Source organism: Alosa sapidissima, chromosome 4, assembly GCF_018492685.1.
Source record: "Alosa sapidissima isolate fAloSap1 chromosome 4, fAloSap1.pri, whole genome shotgun sequence".
Classification (NCBI taxonomy): domain Eukaryota; kingdom Metazoa; phylum Chordata; class Actinopteri; order Clupeiformes; family Clupeidae; genus Alosa; species Alosa sapidissima.
In genome coordinates, this window is record NC_055960.1 from 31,279,794 (window position 1) to 31,299,847 (window position 20,054).

General features: G+C 43.8%; 2 protein-coding genes across 4 annotated transcripts in view; one reads left to right on the top strand and one right to left on the bottom strand.

Moving 5' to 3' along the window:
• The window catches only part of cacna2d3 (calcium channel, voltage dependent, alpha2/delta subunit 3), a 41,483-nt gene extending 22,104 nt beyond the window's left edge, over positions 1–19,379 (bottom strand). Inside the window, exons 1-11 of the mRNA XM_042090672.1 lie at positions 18,805–19,379; positions 18,199–18,280; positions 12,829–12,945; positions 11,436–11,495; positions 8,667–8,829; positions 7,299–7,430; positions 6,764–6,824; positions 5,830–5,980; positions 5,557–5,631; positions 4,770–4,859; positions 2,337–2,450 (exon numbers count right to left, since the gene is read on the bottom strand). Coding sequence (XP_041946606.1) covers positions 2,337–2,450; positions 4,770–4,859; positions 5,557–5,631; positions 5,830–5,980; positions 6,764–6,824; positions 7,299–7,430; positions 8,667–8,829; positions 11,436–11,495; positions 12,829–12,945; positions 18,199–18,280; positions 18,805–18,926 — 1,167 coding nt within the window. The 5' untranslated portion in view covers positions 18,927–19,379. The remainder of the gene's footprint in view (positions 1–2,336; positions 2,451–4,769; positions 4,860–5,556; positions 5,632–5,829; positions 5,981–6,763; positions 6,825–7,298; positions 7,431–8,666; positions 8,830–11,435; positions 11,496–12,828; positions 12,946–18,198; positions 18,281–18,804) is intronic.
• Positions 162–1,836, top strand: LOC121707831. Of its 3 annotated transcripts, none has more exons than XM_042090678.1 (4): positions 162–434; positions 543–984; positions 1,116–1,332; positions 1,393–1,836. In XM_042090678.1, the coding sequence occupies exons 2-4, from the start codon at positions 680–682 to the stop codon at positions 1,723–1,725; spliced, it is 855 nt and encodes a 284-aa protein (XP_041946612.1). In that variant the 5' UTR covers positions 162–434; positions 543–679; the 3' UTR covers positions 1,726–1,836. The 3 variants fall into 3 exon arrangements, with proteins under 3 accessions (XP_041946612.1, XP_041946611.1, XP_041946610.1); XM_042090677.1 differs by having other exon boundaries at positions 163–434; positions 1,116–1,362; XM_042090676.1 differs by having other exon boundaries at positions 171–434; positions 1,116–1,836.
• Positions 19,380–20,054: the final 675 nt, after the last annotated feature.

The window sequence follows — 20,054 nt, forward strand, 5'->3', positions numbered from 1 at the left end:
CTTGAAAGGGTCCATAGATCAAAGCAGAGAGGGTTAAAGCGGAGCTAGTAATCAAGGATCTTTGGATCAAAGCAATCTGTTGAATCTGTCCATTTGCAATTACTATGTTTATGTTCAAAACCTACAGGAAACATCACTAACATTCCAAGAGCCAAGCGAAGATTCTACATGACATCACATACTTTTAGAACCTTCACCATTGGCAACCTAACCCAAACATAATCTTAGAACCTTCAATTTCACTGAAATATCACTCACATAATTTGATTGCTCTTCAATTCCTGATATTTATTTGATCAATTTCTTCACCAAACACCATGGAACAGGTAAAAAAATACCTGAGGGGGTCTCCCTCCTCAGTCTGCCTGAGCTCTAGTCAGAGTCACGGAGAGCCTCAGCTGAGTTCTCAAACTCCCATGGACGCCACACCACAGGTATAATCTTCTCATTTTCAATCTTAGATAACATTTAGTTAATATACAATGATGTAACAAGTGTATGTACTTGAACATAACTCAAATAATTTCTTCATCAACCTGAAGGCTCCTCAGGTGAAAAAGGTAAAGGTGGCACCCCAGGGACACCATCAAAAATCCAATGACCTGAAGCAGAGGCTGGAGATCGCAACCATGCTTCTGCAGCTTGCACAGGATGTCCCTGCCTTGATTCCAGAGGCCAGATGCACCATCAACCTTCAGAAGGAACTTCTCCTGATACAAGAGTGCAGCTCCAAAGGGAACAAAAGCACCTTCGGTCCAAAAAAAGGAACCTCTGTGAAGGCATATGCCCCGTCAAGGGACAGGCTCTAACACTAAGGGATGCAGCAAGACCCAGAAGCCCCGTTCCACTGGAAAATATGGCCAGAAGAGAAAGCACCTTAGCTTTCTGGACTCTGGCCCTGTGGTGGGACCGGAGTGGACGGCAGCTAGGGACAAGGAGGACATGTTCTTCCCCCACTTGGAGGACTCTTCTCTCATGGCAGAGGTACAACAACATCCTGTCACACATATGTTAATAAACTTAAAGACAAACTCAACTTAAATTTTTGCCAAAATTATTTTTCTTATTAATTAAATTAGCCCTAAAAAGCCCTTTTTTCCATTTCACGTGCACAGGCCAAAGAGAGGAAAACGAGGGAAATGGCTCAGGAAAGCAGTCTTCGGCAGATGGCCGAGCCTGTGGAGGAGAGCTACATCAAAAACGCTGCTGTTCTTCCAGACCTCCGGCCGCTGCCCACCTCTGGCCCCCTCATCGGCCCAGAGCAGCTCCCTTCTCTCCGCAGCCCTGAGTGAGCCTCTGCTGACCCACGGCCACACTGCGGAGGACTACCAGGCCATCTACCACTCGGTGGAGGACTACCAGGCCATCTACCACTCTGCGGAGGACTACCAGGCCATCTACCACTCGGTGGAGGACTACCAGGCCATCTACCACTCTGCTGAGGACTACCAGGCCATCTACCACTCAGTGGTGGACCCCATGCTGAAGACCAAGTCTGGGAACGCCCGCCAGTACAACCTTGGCATGGGTCGTGCCATCAAGCAGCGTCTGTTGGAGAAGATGTCCTGCCCCACCCTGGTGGAGACAGTGGACTCAGATGGCCGAGTGCACATCACCAAGTCCTTCAGTGCCCCCACCTTAAAGTCCTATGCTCCACAGATTGGCGTGGGCATCAGTGGGGAGGCGCTGCCTGGGCAGCCAAACAGGAAGAGGGCCAGGGACTGATCTCATGAATTAATCGGCATCGACCACTCACTGGTTTCAACTAACACATTTCCGTTTTTTAACAATTATAAGAATTTCAAGTAGTGTATTGAACATAATTATATTAAGTATAAATTATTAACTAGTACTGTTTTGCTATTAATGTCAATCTTTTTTGCACATTAAATTGCACACATGTCCAAACAGTGTTCACAAAGATTTGGCTGACTGCCTGCCCTGCCCTGATTTCAATCACCCTCCACCAGACTGCCCTACAAAGCCAAAGTGCAGGGCAGCATAGACAAGTGATATTGTCCACTGCAGCACTAGATTTCTGCATTGATGCCACTTACTAAGCTTCTATAGATCCCTGAAAATGTCAGAAAAAACAGTTGGGTGCACTGCGTCACTAAAACAAACGTGCATCAACAGACAAGTATACTTAATACCCAAATGCACATCTGTATGTGCATTGCAGAAGTAAATGTGTATCATGAAGTTATACATCACCATGCTGTGTGTTTACACAGTGTGTGCTAGTGTGTGTGTGAGTGGTTTTAATTGAAAGTGCACAAAGCTAGAGAGTGCAGCACAATGCCAGAGTCTTCAGGTATGATACTCTAGGACCTCACCTTTCTGTCGGGCCAGTTGAATTTCTCAAAGACGTCGTCGTACATCGCCGTGGCTCCGTCGGTGACAAGCATGATGGCCTGACTGCATATGCTGCCCCGCCCCGTCTGGTTGAACTGCGAGGACAGAAGGAAACTTCAGACAGTGCAGGCTAAGATATACACTTTGTACAGCAGACAGACAAATAGAATTGTAATCGTTGGTGCTAATTTTACTCATTTAAAAATGGAAGTATATTCATTTATGGATAATGGCAAACAAATTCTGTTTTTCAAGGTTTCAGCAGCTACTGTAGGTTTTTTTTTAAATGAGTAAATCGCAGCATTTGTATAGTGCACAATGCTACAGAAAAAACCCATAGTAACAAGCAGCGGTATGGCTCCTCATATAATGTTGGCTGGTGCTCTCATGCATGACAGAAACCACCAAAGCCAACTGGCTCTGAGAGCCCCCTGCCTTATCTCATACCACTGAGGCTCTATTTGGAATAATCTCCCACTCATGAGCGCTGTTTACCTGTGGAAAGGGCCTGCGCAGAGCTCTGAGATCACCCAGAGTCACAGAACAAGAGGTCAGTGTATGTTTGACAACATCTGATGTTGGCCCCTACCGGCCTGAGCGTGTCCCGTAATAAAAGAGCAGATAATCTGTCCGTAAATAAGGCCCTGGGGTGGGGTGGGGGGGGGGGGGCTAATCCCAGTTGCCGCCGCCCGCCGAGATGCATCGCTGTAATTAAATGCTTACTGACCCGTGACAGAGGGAAACGCGGAGGAGAAGAGAGACGCTGGAGTGATCTGTGTGTGAAACATCAGCGCTGCCCCCCCCCCCCCCCCCCCCCCCCCCCCAACCTGAAAGAACTTCTGGTGGCAGGGAACAGTGCTGTGAGCATTGGGAGACTGCAGTATGTGTGTTTCAGTATGTGTGTGTGTGTGTGTGTGTGTATGTGTGTGTGTGTGTGTGTGTGTGTGTGTGTGTGTGTGTGTATGTGTGTGTGTATGTGTATGTGTGTGTGTGTGTATGACTGAGTGTGTGTGGTGACTGCCTGTGTGTGGGGGGCGTGTACATGAGTTAGTTGGGGAGAGAGAAAGCACTAGGGAGAGAGAGAGAGAGAGAGAGAGAGAGAGAGAGAGAGAGAGAGCAAGAGAGAGAGAGAGAGAGCGAGAGAGAGAGAGAGAGAGAGAGAGAGAGAGAGAGAGAGAGAGTGTGCACAGAGCACAAAGACTCCAACCCTCCCATCAATCACCGTCCCCACATGGTCCTGGCGGCTCACTGTAGCGTGGGAGCTCGGCTCTCACTGCTCCACATTCCCATTTACAGTGAATATGACAAACACCTACAGTTAGGGACACCGGCGCCCAGATCTGCATGCTTAGTAGCACTTAAGGGCAGGCAGAATGCTGTGAAATGCACATGTAGATTTTGGACATGCTGTGTTTTTACAGGCAAGCATTTGGTTTGTGTACCCCACACACATGCAAATTAGAAGGGTTTTTGGTGGTAGAATTGAGGGTTTTGTGTGGGTAGCTGGACAGTTTATTTTATTTTCAAGACCAATCAGAACCTTATCGGGCCGTCGGAGACTTTGTTGATTAGCATATTTATTGCAAAGCTTTAATTAAGTGAAGAGACAGAGATATCAGCCCGGACTTGTCTTCGACTGCAGTTCCTAGCCTGACATGGAGCAGATAAAGAAAGAGTGGACTGACTTTGAGCCCTATCTCCTGTGTGCTGTGTTTTCTCCATTGACATTATTAATCAGTGCACTTAATTACTGCTATTAATCATGCCTGGGGATAGAGGTGTCTGTGCGCAGAGGGTGGAACGGGGGGGCACCGGTTAGGTGATTCTGCTGCACACACACACACACACACACACACACACACACACACACACACACACACACACACACACACACACACTTTACTTCTTTCAAATCTCCTTGGGACAAAAAAGGGTCCGTGTTAAGGGCATTAATGTGTGGCACTAAATCCTCTAACATGCCACCTTGACTTGCCCAGTGCCCATCTGATGGGGCCTCGTGTCGCATCGCCGGCCGTCACCCACAGAACTGTGGTTGAGGAGACGGGCGCGAGATGGGAGACAATCTGACACATGGCCTCCTTACTTCGCCACGGAATCACTTCAATTGTGCAGCAGTCTCCTCATCAGAGGGACAGATCTCAAAAAGCTACTTATTTCCACTCCAGACCCCATTAGCACAATACGCCTTTAAAGGACTACGGCTTGCTCACTTTTGTGTGTGGTAGAGCCCAGCATCGCGCCTCTTGATACAGTAAACATCCTAAATAGCTTCTTGTCATTCTCCACAATGTGTTGCAGATAACAAATCCACTGTTTTTTTTTATTTTGTTGTGTTCTGTTACTATAATTCCATGTACAGTAATGCTGTAAGGAGATGCTAGATTCTGACCTACCTCCTCCAGTATGGTGAAGGCCTCGGTCAGCGCATTACCTAGAAGACCAATCCCTTTGGCGAAAAGCTTGTCCAGGTGCTCTCTGAAATGCTGAAGAACGCAAAGAAAGGCTATCTATTGAGCTTATTCCTTCTTGTGCTATGCAAACTAACTGTAACGTCACCCCAGTCATTCCCATTTGATTCTCATTCTCATTCTCCTTATTCCCTGCCCACTACACTCTCCCTTCCCCCATTCTAGCCCTGTTCTGCACAGATACATTATGTCTAGTCTGCTTTATACTTCCGAGGTTTAAGCCCTATTAAAGGGAGCTTCTTCCAGTAACACTTCATTTGGATAGTCCACAGACTACAGATGATTTGTTCAATGTCTAATTGTCCACTGAACATCACCAAACTGAGCACCTAATCTCCTAGCCTAAACCATGCAATTTTTGTTACAGTAACAGTGTTAACAGATCATTAGTTTACAATCTGAGCATCTGTAGATGTTTAACTTTTTCCTCACTTATTCAACTCTTTTATTCTTGTTTATATTTATTGTCAATTGATTCACCTTGACCAGAAAGCACTTTTGTAATAGAAAGTTATTTTTAAATGTGCTACATAAATAAATGGGAGTTAACTTTATAGTACTTAACAGTATGCTCAGTGTTGATAGTGGAAGATAAATAAACGTAAGTGAAAACCAAACACAATCTGTTACACAGTGGATAAATAGAGCTATGAATAGAGCTTTGATAGCTCATTCTTTTTGTATTGACCAGGAGATGTGAGGCGGAACTCACATCCTTATTGGTTCTGTCAGCCTGGACCAGAGTTCCGTTCAGGCAGGGTTCCACGTAGTGAATCTCCTGATTATACTATAAGCACATGAGCAGAACATCATACTCAATCAATTCAGTTCTCCCAAACAACCCTGCAGGAATACAGGGCAGTTATCATCTCAGTAACAGTTATACAGACCGTATACGTCCAAAGCAGGTGGACACATAAAACACACACATATAAACAAATAGTGAGACAGGCTTTATGTTTTGTATAGGTAGTGTGCAACTCACAGCAATGATGTTGAAGAAGTCGTCGTCCCCCAGCGTGTCCAGGATGGAGGAGACAGTCTGGCGGGCGATGGTCAGCCTCAGCCCCTTCATACTGCCACTCACGTCCACCAGGATCACCACATCCTTAGGAGACGTCGCCGCCTGGATATACCTGTGAGAGAGATTGAGAGAGAATGAAAGAGCGAGAGATAGAGAAAGAGGGAGAGAGATAGAGAGAGAGAGAAAGAGGGAGGGAGAGAGAGAGAGAAAAAGAGAGGAAGCAGAAATTGTGTGTGAGAGGAAAATATGAGCACAAGTGGCTATTTACTGCGAGAAGTAAAAATGCTTTGATAACACCTCTTAGAAACGTTGACGTGCCTAAAGGCCCATGTAATAAATGGAATTGAGGTAAAACAAAAAAAGTGACAAAGTGAAAAAGTGATAAAGTGACAGTCACATGTGATGCAAAGGGGGGTGCGACAGGAAGTGCGTCTAATTAATTGATTTCAATTGAAATCTTTATTGTCCCCACAGGGATTTTTTTCTGCTGCAATAAAGAATTTGCACACATGGATCATTATGATCCTATTATGTTCCACCCAAGGCAATCAGTATGGTGAGTGCACAGCCCCCCTGACTCAGCCAAGCAGCCAAGCAGACAGGCGTGCAGCTGGAGCACCAGAGAGCAACAAGGAAAACAGCACTAGCACACATCAAGACTAACATTAATGTTCCACCAGTATCAGCCTAATTATACTGGGCTAAAAATGCCACATTATTTAACAGTGTTGCAAGGTTGTTTAATTAAGGGTGAAACTATATCCTACAATGATCCATTATGTTTCTGATATACTTTACCATTGGCATTTATGTATATCTGCTTTCAGTGAAGCTGTCTGGCTTTATGCAGAAGGCGTTTTATTTCCGATGGCAACTTCCTTTTCTGCAGTCTTACCATTTCCTGTTCCTGCAGTCAAATGCGATGACACCATGTTCATCTGGGTACCATTTCACACCTGCAATAGAAAAAAGAGCATTACTGAAGATTAAAAAAATAGCTGACATTTTATATTGTGCTTCGTATAATAATGTCCTCAAACTAATTTTAGCGCAACACCACTTTAATAAACTGTCAGCATAAAAATGGGAAATCTTTTAAGTATTAAATACAAGATTGTGCAGGATACCTTGTATAAATGACAGGACTTATACAAATTCATATAAGTGTAACTATAAAGAATAGCCAATGTCACTGTCTGTATGAAATCTAGAGAACTTTGCAATGAGTCTTAACACTTTGCAGAGCTTCAGCTCTGTGACTTGGTCTAATTATTCACTGTCTCATGCTATAGAGCCTTAACTGGTGATTATCCACGTGAGGCCACACGAGATCACAGAACTGCACTGATTTTCTCTGCTGTGCGTTTTGATTGATGGTCAGATTCCATAGTCGCATCACTTGGGCGAACACGGACATCCTGAGAACTCACCAGGGTATTGTCTGAAGAAGCCCTTGGCACTTCCAAAGTACTGCCATATAAGGGAGGGGTCTCTCTCAAAATTGTCCACAAAAACTTTATTCAGAGCCTCGGACCAGTACACACCGTTCACAATATCTGGATCTGCGAGAGAGAAAGAGGGAGAGAGAGAGAGAGAGAGAGAGAGAGACAGAGAGAGAGAAAAAGAGAGGGAGAGAAAGAGACACAGAGAGGGAGAGAGAGAGAGAGACAGAGAGAGAGTGAGTGAGTGAGAGAGAGAGAGAGACAGAGAGAGAGAGAGAGAGAGAGAGAGAGCGCGGTGAGCAAGGAGGGATAGAGAGAGAGAGAGAGAGTGAGAGATAGCGAGAGACAGAGAGAGAGAAAGAGAGGGAGAGAGAGAGACAGAGAGAGAGAGTGAGTGAGTGAGAGAGAGACACACAGAAAGAGAGAGACAAAGAGATGGGAGAGAAGCAGAAGGGAAGGCGAGAGCCGGGATGGGAGGGGAGGGGAGGTGGGTGTTTGGGGGACAGGGAAAGAGACAGAGGAAGAAAGGGGAGAGAGAAACATCTTGGCTATTGGGAAAAGAACAAAAGGGACACGTTGACCTTTGACCCTCCTCTCTGCTCCATCTAGTGCAGCACAAAGCAGGAGACTAAATCACTCCAGCGCAATCTGCCTCTGATCTGCCGCAAAAGCCCCCCGCGCGAGTTCATAAGGCAGCCATGCCTTTGTCTGGCTCGGGGGAAAGCGCTAAGAAAAAAGCTCACTAAAGAGTCAATTACAAAGCCGACAAAAGCAAGGCACAGCCATTAATATGACACAGCCCCGCACTGCAGCAGGCGGCACTGCAGAGGGCCAGATATCTCAACAGAGGGCCGGCCGTAGGGAAGCTCATATTTATCCACTCAGGAGACTTGAGTGGCATTAAGTCTTCAGACACCTCCTCCTCTGTCCTCTGTCATCCCTCTCTCTCCTTCTCGGTGGGTGGCTATTGACCGTACGACACTACCCTCCACTCGCCTGTGACTTCATGGCCGTCACTCAGAAACCACTGACCTCAGCAGCGCAATTTATCCCTCTCAGAGCTAACAGGAAACACCCTTCTTCAGTCAAAAATACCTGCAGATCTTTCACTATTATTTACAATATAATATTATTTATAAGCATTTGTGATTACATGTTTACTGTAAAATGTATTTTAAAGCAAATGATTTGCCAAGAGAATAGTATTTTTCTTAACAGGTTACTGTTAAGCAGTAAACAGTTAACCATTTGCAGAAACACGTTCAGTTTTGTAAACAGTGTGCTTGTCTGTCAGCAGCCGCAGAGAGGGCAGCGGGACTGTCCCTCTGTAGCGCAGCGCGGACTGTCCCTCCGTACCTTTGTTGTACATGTTGGTGGGCACCTGCACCACGCTGAGGCTGAGGTTGACGGCCAGGTTGTTGAAGTGGTCGTTGGGCTCCAGGAGGAAATCTCCACCCAGCTCCACACTGTTACCCTCCTCGTCCACCTCGTTGATGAGCACGGCGTTGAAGTACTCATACTGCACAAGAAGGTCAGTTGTCACACACAAGCATAGTGCAGTGGCCATTTATACATAAGCACGCATAGACATGATTACTTACTCAGGGCAGAACACGTGAGGATAACAGAGGAGCAGTTTTGAAACTCATAACTGCAGTCAATAAAGAGCCCATTATCCATCACACACTGAAAGATGGCAGTTAGAAAATTTGAGAGGGCAATCTTTAAATTGTTACCCCGGGCAGGTGCTTGATTGGTCTGTTGCTCTTTGCCTGCTTCAGGGGCTCCCCTTTTAAGTAGAGACTCTACTCTTTCATTTCATTTATGTTACAGTTATTGATTTTGTGTACCTGTGCCTGTGTGTGTGTGTGTGTGTGTGTGTGTGTGTGTATGTGTGTGTGTGTGTGTGTGTGTGTGTGTAACTCGCATTCAAGGCCGAGCTCAGGGCAGGAGGGAACTGTGGCCACTACCGTAAAAGCCAGTGACAGCTCATACCACGGCTGGTCAACTCAGTGACGTGAAGGAGAAGGTGTGTGTGTGAGAGAGAGAAAGAGAGAGAGAGAGAGAGAGAGAGAGAGAGAGAGAGAGGGGGGGGGGGTTGGAAAGCAAATGTGCACATTCAGCAGATGTGACAGCAATGTGGCGCGCCACTGAGTGGTAGAGGACTGAGACGGAGAGCACTGTTAGGACCAGTCGTCGTAAAGTGTGTGTGTGTGTGTGTCTGTCTGTGTGTGTGTGTGCATGCATGCGTGTGTGTGTGTGTGTGTGTGTGTGTGTGTGTGTGTGTGTGTGTGTGTGTGCGTGTGTGTGCGTGTGTGTGTGTATGCGCACGTGCATGTCTGTGTGTGTGTGTGTGTGTGTGTGTGTGTGTGTGTGTGTGTGTGTGTGTGTGTGTATGCGCACGTGCATGTCTGTGTGTGTGTGTGTATGTGTGTGGTAAAGAAATGTTCACTGCAGCTCTCCAAATGAACTGCTCTGCTGAGTCTGACTCCAAACCCCAAAAGCTCATGCCTTCCAGGGCAGCCCTGTGTCCAGCTCCCTTCAGCTGACTTTGGGGCTGGAAACTTCACTCCTACTCCACTCCACCTCTTTGCCCTTTTAAACTTTTGAAAGTTTGGCGACCTCAACTTCAGCCCCTACAGCGTCCCCCTGTCCTCCTGCCTCTCTGGACCTGCCCTCCAGGTTAAAAACACTCTGGAGACACCCCGTCCAGATCCAGCGGGTGAGTCACGACGAGCTGAGGAGAAATGATCCACCTGCAGGATATTTCATTTAACACCGTCTGCAGTGGCTAATGGTGGTGTGTGAGCACAGACTTGTGAAACGGCAACAATAATCAAGGTTGCACCTGTCAGTCAGAAATGTAGGAAAATGCATTATGCCCAGTATAATGTTTCTGTCTCATGAATGAGCCAATGACCCATACTGTTCTGTCTTGATAGTAGCCTAAATACTGTTTTAACAAAATGATGCAGTGGAAACCTACTCAGCTTGTAAGCAAAAAGCAAATTCCTGGTTCCCCTTTATGTACAATCATACAATTGTCTTTACTTATATAGTTAAGGAGACATTTTAATCACAAATCCTTTTACACTATATCTGAACTGCAGGATAAAATCCTAACATTTTCAAAAAAAAAAATGTTTAGGAAAAGGGTAAAGGAAGGGAGATTCTGTTAAGAAATGTGGCTATAAAACATATTCTGACATTTGCTGTTTTAAATGTTGAAATGTTGGTTGAATAAAATACATGCAACTGATGTTTAGGTTTAGGTGTTGTTGCAGCTAGCAGCTGCATTTAAATGAACCTTGCCTGCAATTATGGAGAGACAATTGACAGTGTTTTTTTATTATTATTTATTAATTTTATTATTTATGTATTTTCGAGTGTAAAACTGCTCAAATCCACATGCCACATTTTTGTATATTTTTTAAAATATATTTTATATATTTATAAATGTAGATAAATCTCCCAGCTGGGCTTTACACATAATGTGTCTTCAAATAACAGTAAGAATGGTGAGATTTCCCTCAGCTGTTCTTCAGGAAGCACACGCGTGCGAAACCATGCGTGAAAACGCAAGGTAGGCTATCATAAAACGTCAGGAAGCCTATCTGATTAAATGACGAGCACTTTCTGTGAAATGCGTTCACAGAAAATGCCTTTGCAAAGTAGACGACTTAGGGGCCAATTTAATCATGCCTGATTTAGCGATTATAGCTCTGCGTGCAACTTGTCTAGCCTATGATCAGGCAAGGATAGTGTAGTCCTACCAAGGAAGCAGATACTTTATTTTGTGAATGCATGATAATTGCTCGGTGTAGGCTATCGCACAATACTTTCTATTGGCCCCAAAGTGCTTGGTGGGGGACGTAATTAACCAATTAGGCTGTAATGAATTCGGACGAAGGGCGAAAGTGTTAGTCAGACTTTATAGAGAAGCTCTGTTCTAAAAAGAAACGTTTTAATAATTGTCAGCATAAAAACGGCATTATCAGCTGGTTGAGTAGCCTATGACCTATTCGTCTCATTCCATAGATTTTATGTATTTCACTCTCACATAGCTACGTCTCCCCAGTGCTGATTCTGCATCGTCATTCATCAGTTGTTGGGTTCTACTCTCACCTGTAAGTCTGGAACCTCCTCGTGCTGGTGATGTGCCTCTTCGGCTGCCTCCACGATGTGCTGTGAGAGGGGAGGGGAAAGGAGTGTTATCAACATTTCGAGACGCTCTCTGTGGGACAATTATAAATGAGTTATGTTCAAAGCTTGCAGATAGAATCTAGAATACATTGATTTGTTTAGAACTGAAAGCAACTAATAGTACAAATGGCCAAGAATGATTCCGTTATTTAGCCGTTATTTAACAATTTAGGCTAAATAGGATGTGCACAATAAATCCCAGATTTTTCTTTATATTCATAAAAACATAACCAGTGAAATCTTATCAGAATATAATAATAGCCCATAGGCTAACATGAATGAAAAAGCATGACTGAAAGCATTGCCGTGTTTGCTGGTGGGCTACAAGCCATTACTGATTTCACCAGCAGTTGACTCTGAAAACTGATCTCTAATGCACAAGATTCACATGCATGTCAAAAAACCATTCCATTTCTGAAACGCACACATTCGCCAAATAATAAAACGTTTAAATAATTTGCGTAAAGGCTCAATAAAAAAATTCAAAACATTTGCATTGCCACCAGCAAATGAAATCGTCGCACAGCTTAGGTGCTGATATTCAGATTTGTAAACACTTTTTAAACTCATAAACTTATATTAAATATATAATATATATTTGTGCCAGTCTACGAGTCTCTAGCCTATTGTTTGTGGAATGGGATTTTTTAAGCACAGCCTTCCCTGTAAGGTTGAAGTTGGGACATACATAGGCATACGATAAGGTATCTATATAAGAATAGAAAGAATACCAATTCTTATGCGGTTTTAAATGTTCTAGACCTATTGTAGGTTATAAACAACTGCTGAATATGAATTTATGAGTAAGCATGTTTAATTTCAAACAGCCTAACCTGCAGTTTAGAGCAGACGACACTTCGCTAATCTGGTGGCTGGAGATAGCGTTATCTCCTCCAAACACACACGAAGTGTAACAATTACTAGGTAGGTTGACGTAGCTTTCCCAATGACAGGAGGCCATAATTGCGGTGTTTATGACATTGCCTAGCCTACCTAGTAATGAATCTCTCCTAGCCAATAATATATAAGCCATACAACGGAGCTTACTGGGCCTATTGCTACATTTTAATTTTCTAAAAATGGCAAATGTTACATCAAAATGTAAAAAAAAAAAAAAAAAAAACAGTTTGAGGGTTGACTATGCCTCTTAAAAGAATGTCAGATATGACCAACCAACTTTAAAACGTGTAAATATTTTTCCGCATGTCTATTACTTACTGCTAATTTCTCAAAGTGCCTAAAATATTGTTAAATATAGAGACATAAATACTAGTGTACTAACTGTAACTGTATAAAGGTAGCGTGATTTACATACCCGTATAGCCTCTGCCTTTCTCCGGAACATCTCTTCCATGTTTTCGGCCACTTTTTTCACAAGTTTTGCGCCGTCTATTTCTTCTACTCGGCCTCTTCTCTCAAACTCTTTGTATTTCTAAAAGAACGTTTCGTTATGAATACATTAGGATATAATTTATTGTTACACATAAATAACAATAAAAAAAAAACCGTCATTTCAAGAAATCCACATATGGTGAAAATGGTGTTTACTTGTAGCCTATTGTTTATTTGTTCAAAAATACATTTCAACATAGCAAATGTGGTAGAGAAACCTAGACTGTAACTAAACAACTAAAGTGGTTTAAACATAAATGACAGCTTTTACCATTATAAATGCATTTCTGTTTCCTCTCAAAATAGGGACAAAGGAGAGAGATACAGGAGAGGAAAAGGTAATGCTTGTAATGCATTCTGTCATTGAGTAATGGTGCTGGTGCAGTTTAACGGCATGCTGGCCTGTTTCTGCTCTAGTAAGTGATCTATGTTATCTATCCAGAGCTGTGCCAGACCTAGGGTCAGGGACAGGGCACAATTTGAGATGACTGGGTCAATCACTCCAATTTTAACTGGGAAGAGGTGTGTGGAGCATCACAGTCTTACTTGTAAACAGTGCACCACCACACACACAGACACACACACACAGACACATACACACATAGCGACTTACACACACACACACACACACACACACACACACACACACACACACACACACACACACACACACACACACACACTCAAATACACATGCACACATATTTGAGTGGTGCTTTAAACTCAGAGTGTGAAGAAAAATGGAGATGGAAGGTTCCACAGCCCTCTTCAGCAGCTCCTGTAAAGTCAGTCTCCCACTAATAACCTGATAGGTGATGAGCTTTAATACTGGACCGTCAGACTTCAACACCTGGCCTCGCTTATGAGGACACTCCAGTCAAATCTCCAGTCAGTCTCATCAGCGGGTCTATGGCAGAAGGCGTTGTGATCCAGGGCAGACTTTTACGGGGCTGATCAGCGATTGGCTCAGGCGGCGCTGCGGGTTTAAGCAATTGGTGGAACAGGGCGATGTGGGTGGGCCGGCTGCAGCAGGAGGGGGTGTGGCCATATCAGAGGGAGCATGCACCATTGGAGGGTAATTGAAATGGAGTCGGCGTGCGGCAGAAAGATAATAACGTTTCAAGCCTGGGTGACTGTGGATAATGAACTACACCTCCGACGATGCTGAGTCTGCAGGATGCGAATGGGACAAGCGGCGCTACACGCCAAGCTGGACAGAACTCAATAGCACGGCGGAGTCATGGGGACACCCACGCAAAACCACATGAACATTAGCACTCTTAATTAAATATAGCACATCTTACTCAAACATACACACAATTTATGCTTTACACTCGGAATAACAGAACAACATAACAGAGCAATGCAGATGTATTCATACAATGATATGCTCAAAATATGAATGAACAAAAGGACCTCTAAATATTTTTGTACTTAAAGGAAAATAAACACACACACACACACACACACACACACACACACACACACACACACACACACACAGACACACACACACACACACACACACACACACACACACACACACAAAGCCAAACACACACTCACACACACAAAGCCAAAAAGCAGGCACACACACACAAAGTCAAAAGGCAGACACACACACACACCATACCATGCAGCAGCAGCGCCATCCTTTCCCAGACTCCCCCACCCTTCCTGAAAACAGCAGAACACGGGGCGACAAATTACCCCATGAAAAGGAGAGTGCGGAGCAGCAGCGAGGCGGAACACTTCATTTCACGCCTGTCCTCCCTGCCCCCCCCCACCCCCAACAGCATCCCCGCCTGCCCCCCCCCCCCCCCCCCCCCCAACCACCACACCCAAACCCATCATCACCACCGCGGAACCCAGCCTCATCAATAGCTGTGATTTTCACCCCGGCCCTGACGCTGGGGGCCAAGGCAACGGGAACAGACCCTCAGCCTTCTGGATGGACAACCGACCCCTCGGCCACCCCTTGGGCCCCTCTCTGCCATGGTCCACTGGCATAGGACAGGAGCCTGAGGTAGAGGTCTCATATAGGTTGGCTCAGGGTTCATAATGATCTAATGATTACTCCTTAATGATCTTAACACACACACACACACACACACACACACACACACACACACACACACACACACACATGCATGCATAGCATGACTGAGGGAGAACATATTGGCATGGGGCCCCTCCTCCTTGTCATGGTCTGTAAGTTCAGGACAATGAAGAAAAGTGCGGATGTTTGCACTAAAAGGAAATAGAGAGAACAAAAGCAATGGGAATTTCTGTAGATTTGGCCGAGATAGGGCAGTGGGTATTGCAGTCGAGGAGCTGGAGCGATTACAGTGCTTTGGAGCAGCGGGTGTTTGTGTGGAGACATGAGCCTCGTCCCCATCTGACAAATGCAGCCAATAGCCGCAGGGAGAGCCGGAACGCTCCCGCCATCAGCCACATGCTGTGGATGGCCTGGAATATACCGCAGTCATGGGGCATCAAAACAGCCTCGCTCCAAACACAAACTGGAATTATATACCGCAGTCATGGGGCATCAAAACAGCCTCGCTCCAAACACAAACTGGAATTATATACCGCAGTCATGGGGCATCAAAACAGCCTCGCTCCAAACACAAACTGCTACGCAGAGGGCTTCCCTGTGAACACTAACACACACTTTCACATCAAATCACACTTTCACACAGACACACATACAAAACAACATGTTTACTCACAATTAAACTTTTACTACAGTCTGTCTGTCAAAAATACTCATATTTATATACTGTCACTAAGACACACACACAAACGCACACTAACATACACACAACAATGTATGTCTCTCAAGCTGGTACGCACTGGCTTAAACTCTCCAACAGACAAAGGAACACACATATACATACACATACATTCACAAACCTACACACACACACACGCACACACACACACACACTGGCCTGTTTTGTGTCTAGGTAATTCTATAGGTAAAGTGTGAGTGCTGATGGGAGTGTTGGTTGAAGCAGCCGCAGTGTTGCTGAAGCGGCTCTGGGCTCTTATCAGTGAGAGGCAGTAAGAGGCAGTGAGGCTGGCTTGGCTCCTTGATGAATGTGCTGGAGAGAGGGATATTTATCTCAGCACATTCATCACTGCTCAGCTCACAACAATACACAATACAGTCCAGTCTGTACACACTACTGTACACACCATACACTCCATACACACACACACACACACACACACACACACTCTCTCACACACACACACACACACACACACACACACACACACACACACACACACACACACACACACAAGCACAGGTTCAAACACACATACACGCACACACATGCACAGGTAAAAAAAAACATGCACAGACAGTCATATTCACACATGAACACATAATTATATATGTATATATACAGCCCACATTTAGGTACTGGTACATTTAGGTCCACAGATTTTATGCTCTTTTTTTTTTGGACAAGCTACATGTATTGCTATTATGATAATGATGCACTTGAACAATTGGATAATTTGTCACTGTAACAAATTACAGAAAAAAGGTAACCTACTTAAACTAATATTGACATAGTCATGATAGTCCTTAAAATACACACTGTTGGTGTTTAACTAAAACATACTGCACTGAAGGTTGCTTACAGAATAATATAACTACAAGCTCTGTTGAATCACACATAAAATAACAAGGAACAATTCATATTTCATAGAAGTAAACATTTACATAAATATACATCAACATTTTGTAAAAACTTACAAATACAAATATGTGTCAAAATAGGTTTGATCAGAATGGCTTTGTTTCAGTTTTTATGCACTTTATAGGATTTTATGCAGTAATGCATCTGTACAAAAGAGTTTTTACTTTTTTTTTTACTTCAGATAAAAATGAGTAATTTTATTTATTTTCACAGTTTTACAGTAACCTAATTCTAAGGAAACACTAAGGTGCTGGAGGCCCTTAACATCCAAATCACACTTGAGGGTACTCTGATCACAGCAAAAGTCTGTGTGAACAACAGCTGATTGTGAAAAATGACTGCTGCAAAGCACTGCACCAAGGTTGATGGGCATCACATGTTCAACCGCACTGATAGGATAACATGAACATGTTCACCCAATCCTGCCAAACACGCTGATTTCATTCAAATCATAGTAATGACTTTTACCTTCTGCTTTTTAAAATAAAATGTGATCACTGGAACAATTATGTTGTTTGATCTAGTGATACAATATTTTTCCCCTTCCTATCTGTATTTATTACACGTGCAATGTTGTGGTTTATTTAACATGCACAAAGTGAAGTGTAATTATACACACACTATCCCACGATTGTTAAAGACATGCATTTGTGCATATGCTGCCCTCCACAAATATAATTGACATAATACACAGCAAGAATGTACAACAACACCTCAACTCAATCTTAACTTTGCTTGTCAGCACACACTGGATACATTACATGCTGGCTGTAGAAACTGCATTACATTTTCTATAAAACATATTTTAAAACAAATGGATTTTGCTCTATGCAAGCCACCATTCACATTTACTCTGGTAATACAGGCAGAGACATGAGCAGCTATAGATGTATTTGGACAGGAGTGTGACACAAGCATATTATATCACCTGTGTTCTCCAGTACTAGCCTATTCACTAAACAAACTATTTGCAAAATAACACATTTGTATGCTGTTATGAGGACAACTAAAATATATAAACATATGGATGGGCACAAACACACACACACACGTGCACACACACACATGCGCGCACACACACACACACACACACAACACACACACACACACACACACACATACACACACACACACACACACACACACACACACACACACACAGACACACAACATAAACTCTTTTCAATATGTTTCCCTCAGGTTATTTGGGTCCAGAGGCTAAACTCTTCAGGATGAACCAGAGATGCAAGCACAGGAGAGATGGGTAATGGACCATGCTTTCACACACACACACACACACACACACACACACACACACACACACACACACACACACACACACACACACACACACATACAGCAGTAGAAGAACAGCTGAGTCTCACAGCCACACACACCTGAGTCTTCCCTGCTTCAGCCATCTGTACCCATGTGAACTGTGAATATCTATCAGCAGCCTACATATATGGCACAGCAGTAACTAAGCGTATACTATGCTTAACATCTGACAATCTAGATAGATAGATAGATAGATAGATAGATAGATAGATCAGATGTAGGGGGTAAGTATGACACACCTTCTGCAGCAGCTGAGATCCTGAATATTTCGCAGCAATGGACTTTATTTCCCCTCCAAATGCAGAGGCCCACAGTTTCACCCTGACAGCAAACATGTAAGAAAAGTAATATTCAAAACTAAATAAAAAATAAAAACTGTAACACAAACTGGATTACTAAAACATTTACATTTTAATGGATAAATATGGAATATTTTTTTATTATTATTGTAAATCGGCCTGCGTTGCACTTTCTTCAAAGGGAGGAAATATAGTTTTGGTCTGTTAGGATTTGTTCTGCAAATCTGGCGTTTAATGATCAGGTATGTGACTTAGCATTGCGAGTTAGGCTACAGATGTGCGCAGAGCAAAGTGCCAAGCAACCTTTTATAATATGCATCTGCTTTAGACTAAATTAAGAAACTAAAACAGTAACGCAATAAGTGATAAAAAAATAAAAATAAAAAAAGTCTTAATACTCCTGCATTTATTATTTATGTCCTACATTTAAAACGTAGGTGAATTATCGCCATCTATAACAAGAATCAGAGAAGTGAAAAGAGAAAACTGGACTAGCGCAAAAATCATAACGCAGTGTATAAAATATTTTGGAAGACAAAGACTTACACTGAGAGTGGGATGCCCTGTTGCGACCCGGCAACATCCACAACAGTCACACCTGGGCTAATCCAAATCAGGAAACTCGCACAGTACACTTGCGAGTACAACAATCTCTGGTTCCAATGCATCTTCGCTGCCGTTCAACCTCACCAGCTGTTCACCGAAAAGCTCCACGGAGCTCTCCCCTTTTAATCCCCGAAAAATAATAAACAAAAATCCGCTGTGTTACCCGTGCATGTCGTAATGCTTCTTGAGCGAAACGCAAAGGGGCAACTGTCAAAAGGACAGCTGGACGTCCGTGGAGAGAGGAACGTGTGACCTAAAGATCATATACAGTGGCCTCTTGCCGCCAGAGGGATCGTAGCGGCAAGATGGAAGAGTAGGGACTGTTTTCGGTTAACTGCAAAGATCCTCCTCTCTCCGATAATGCCTTTTATCAGGTCATGATGTTATTGTATACACTATACTTTCTGGAGCGGCCGTACTATATGTTGCCTATGATGCGCAACGCTCTCCGGTTACCCTGTCAATAAAGACTTGAGGCACGTCTTTTGCGCTGGACTGGAAGATGGGTTGGTGAGGGTAAGGGAGGCAAGTAGGGAGGGGGAATCCGAACTGAGAATTTATGGAGTGCAGTTTTCAATCTGTTGTGAACGCGCACAGAGTAGAGAAAGGGGTGGGGGGGGGTTAACTTATGTTGTGAACGCGCACATAGCAGAGCAGGGGAATATATGGGAAACTTTCATACTGGAGCGCGCGAAGACTAATCACTGGTCATCTTGCACTGGATCATGGCAAACAGCACCATCACGCTGTTGAAAAAAAAAAAAACACATGGGCACACATTTAACTAAAAATATATGCCACGGTACAATAGGAACTTATAAATAAATTTGAAACTTTGAAATAAATCCTGCAATCAAGGGTAATCAAATCAGAGGTCATTAGGCGCCATTGCGGTCATTGAGTTTATCTAGATAGATAGATAGATAGATACTTTATTGATCCCCAGGGGAAATTCTGTGCAGTGAAAGCAAATGAGAAGGTCTTAGCTATTAAAACCTGTAAAAAGTGATAACGGACATGCTTAACTAAAAAAAAGGGTGACTCCCAGTGTCACAAACTGGATCCCCCCCCCTCTCTCTCACTCACTCACACACACACACCTCACACAGAAATGGACCGGGTGTAATATATTTATGGCCACTGGTAGAAATTGTGGCACTGCTCCTATAGTTTGCCAATTAGCCTACCAA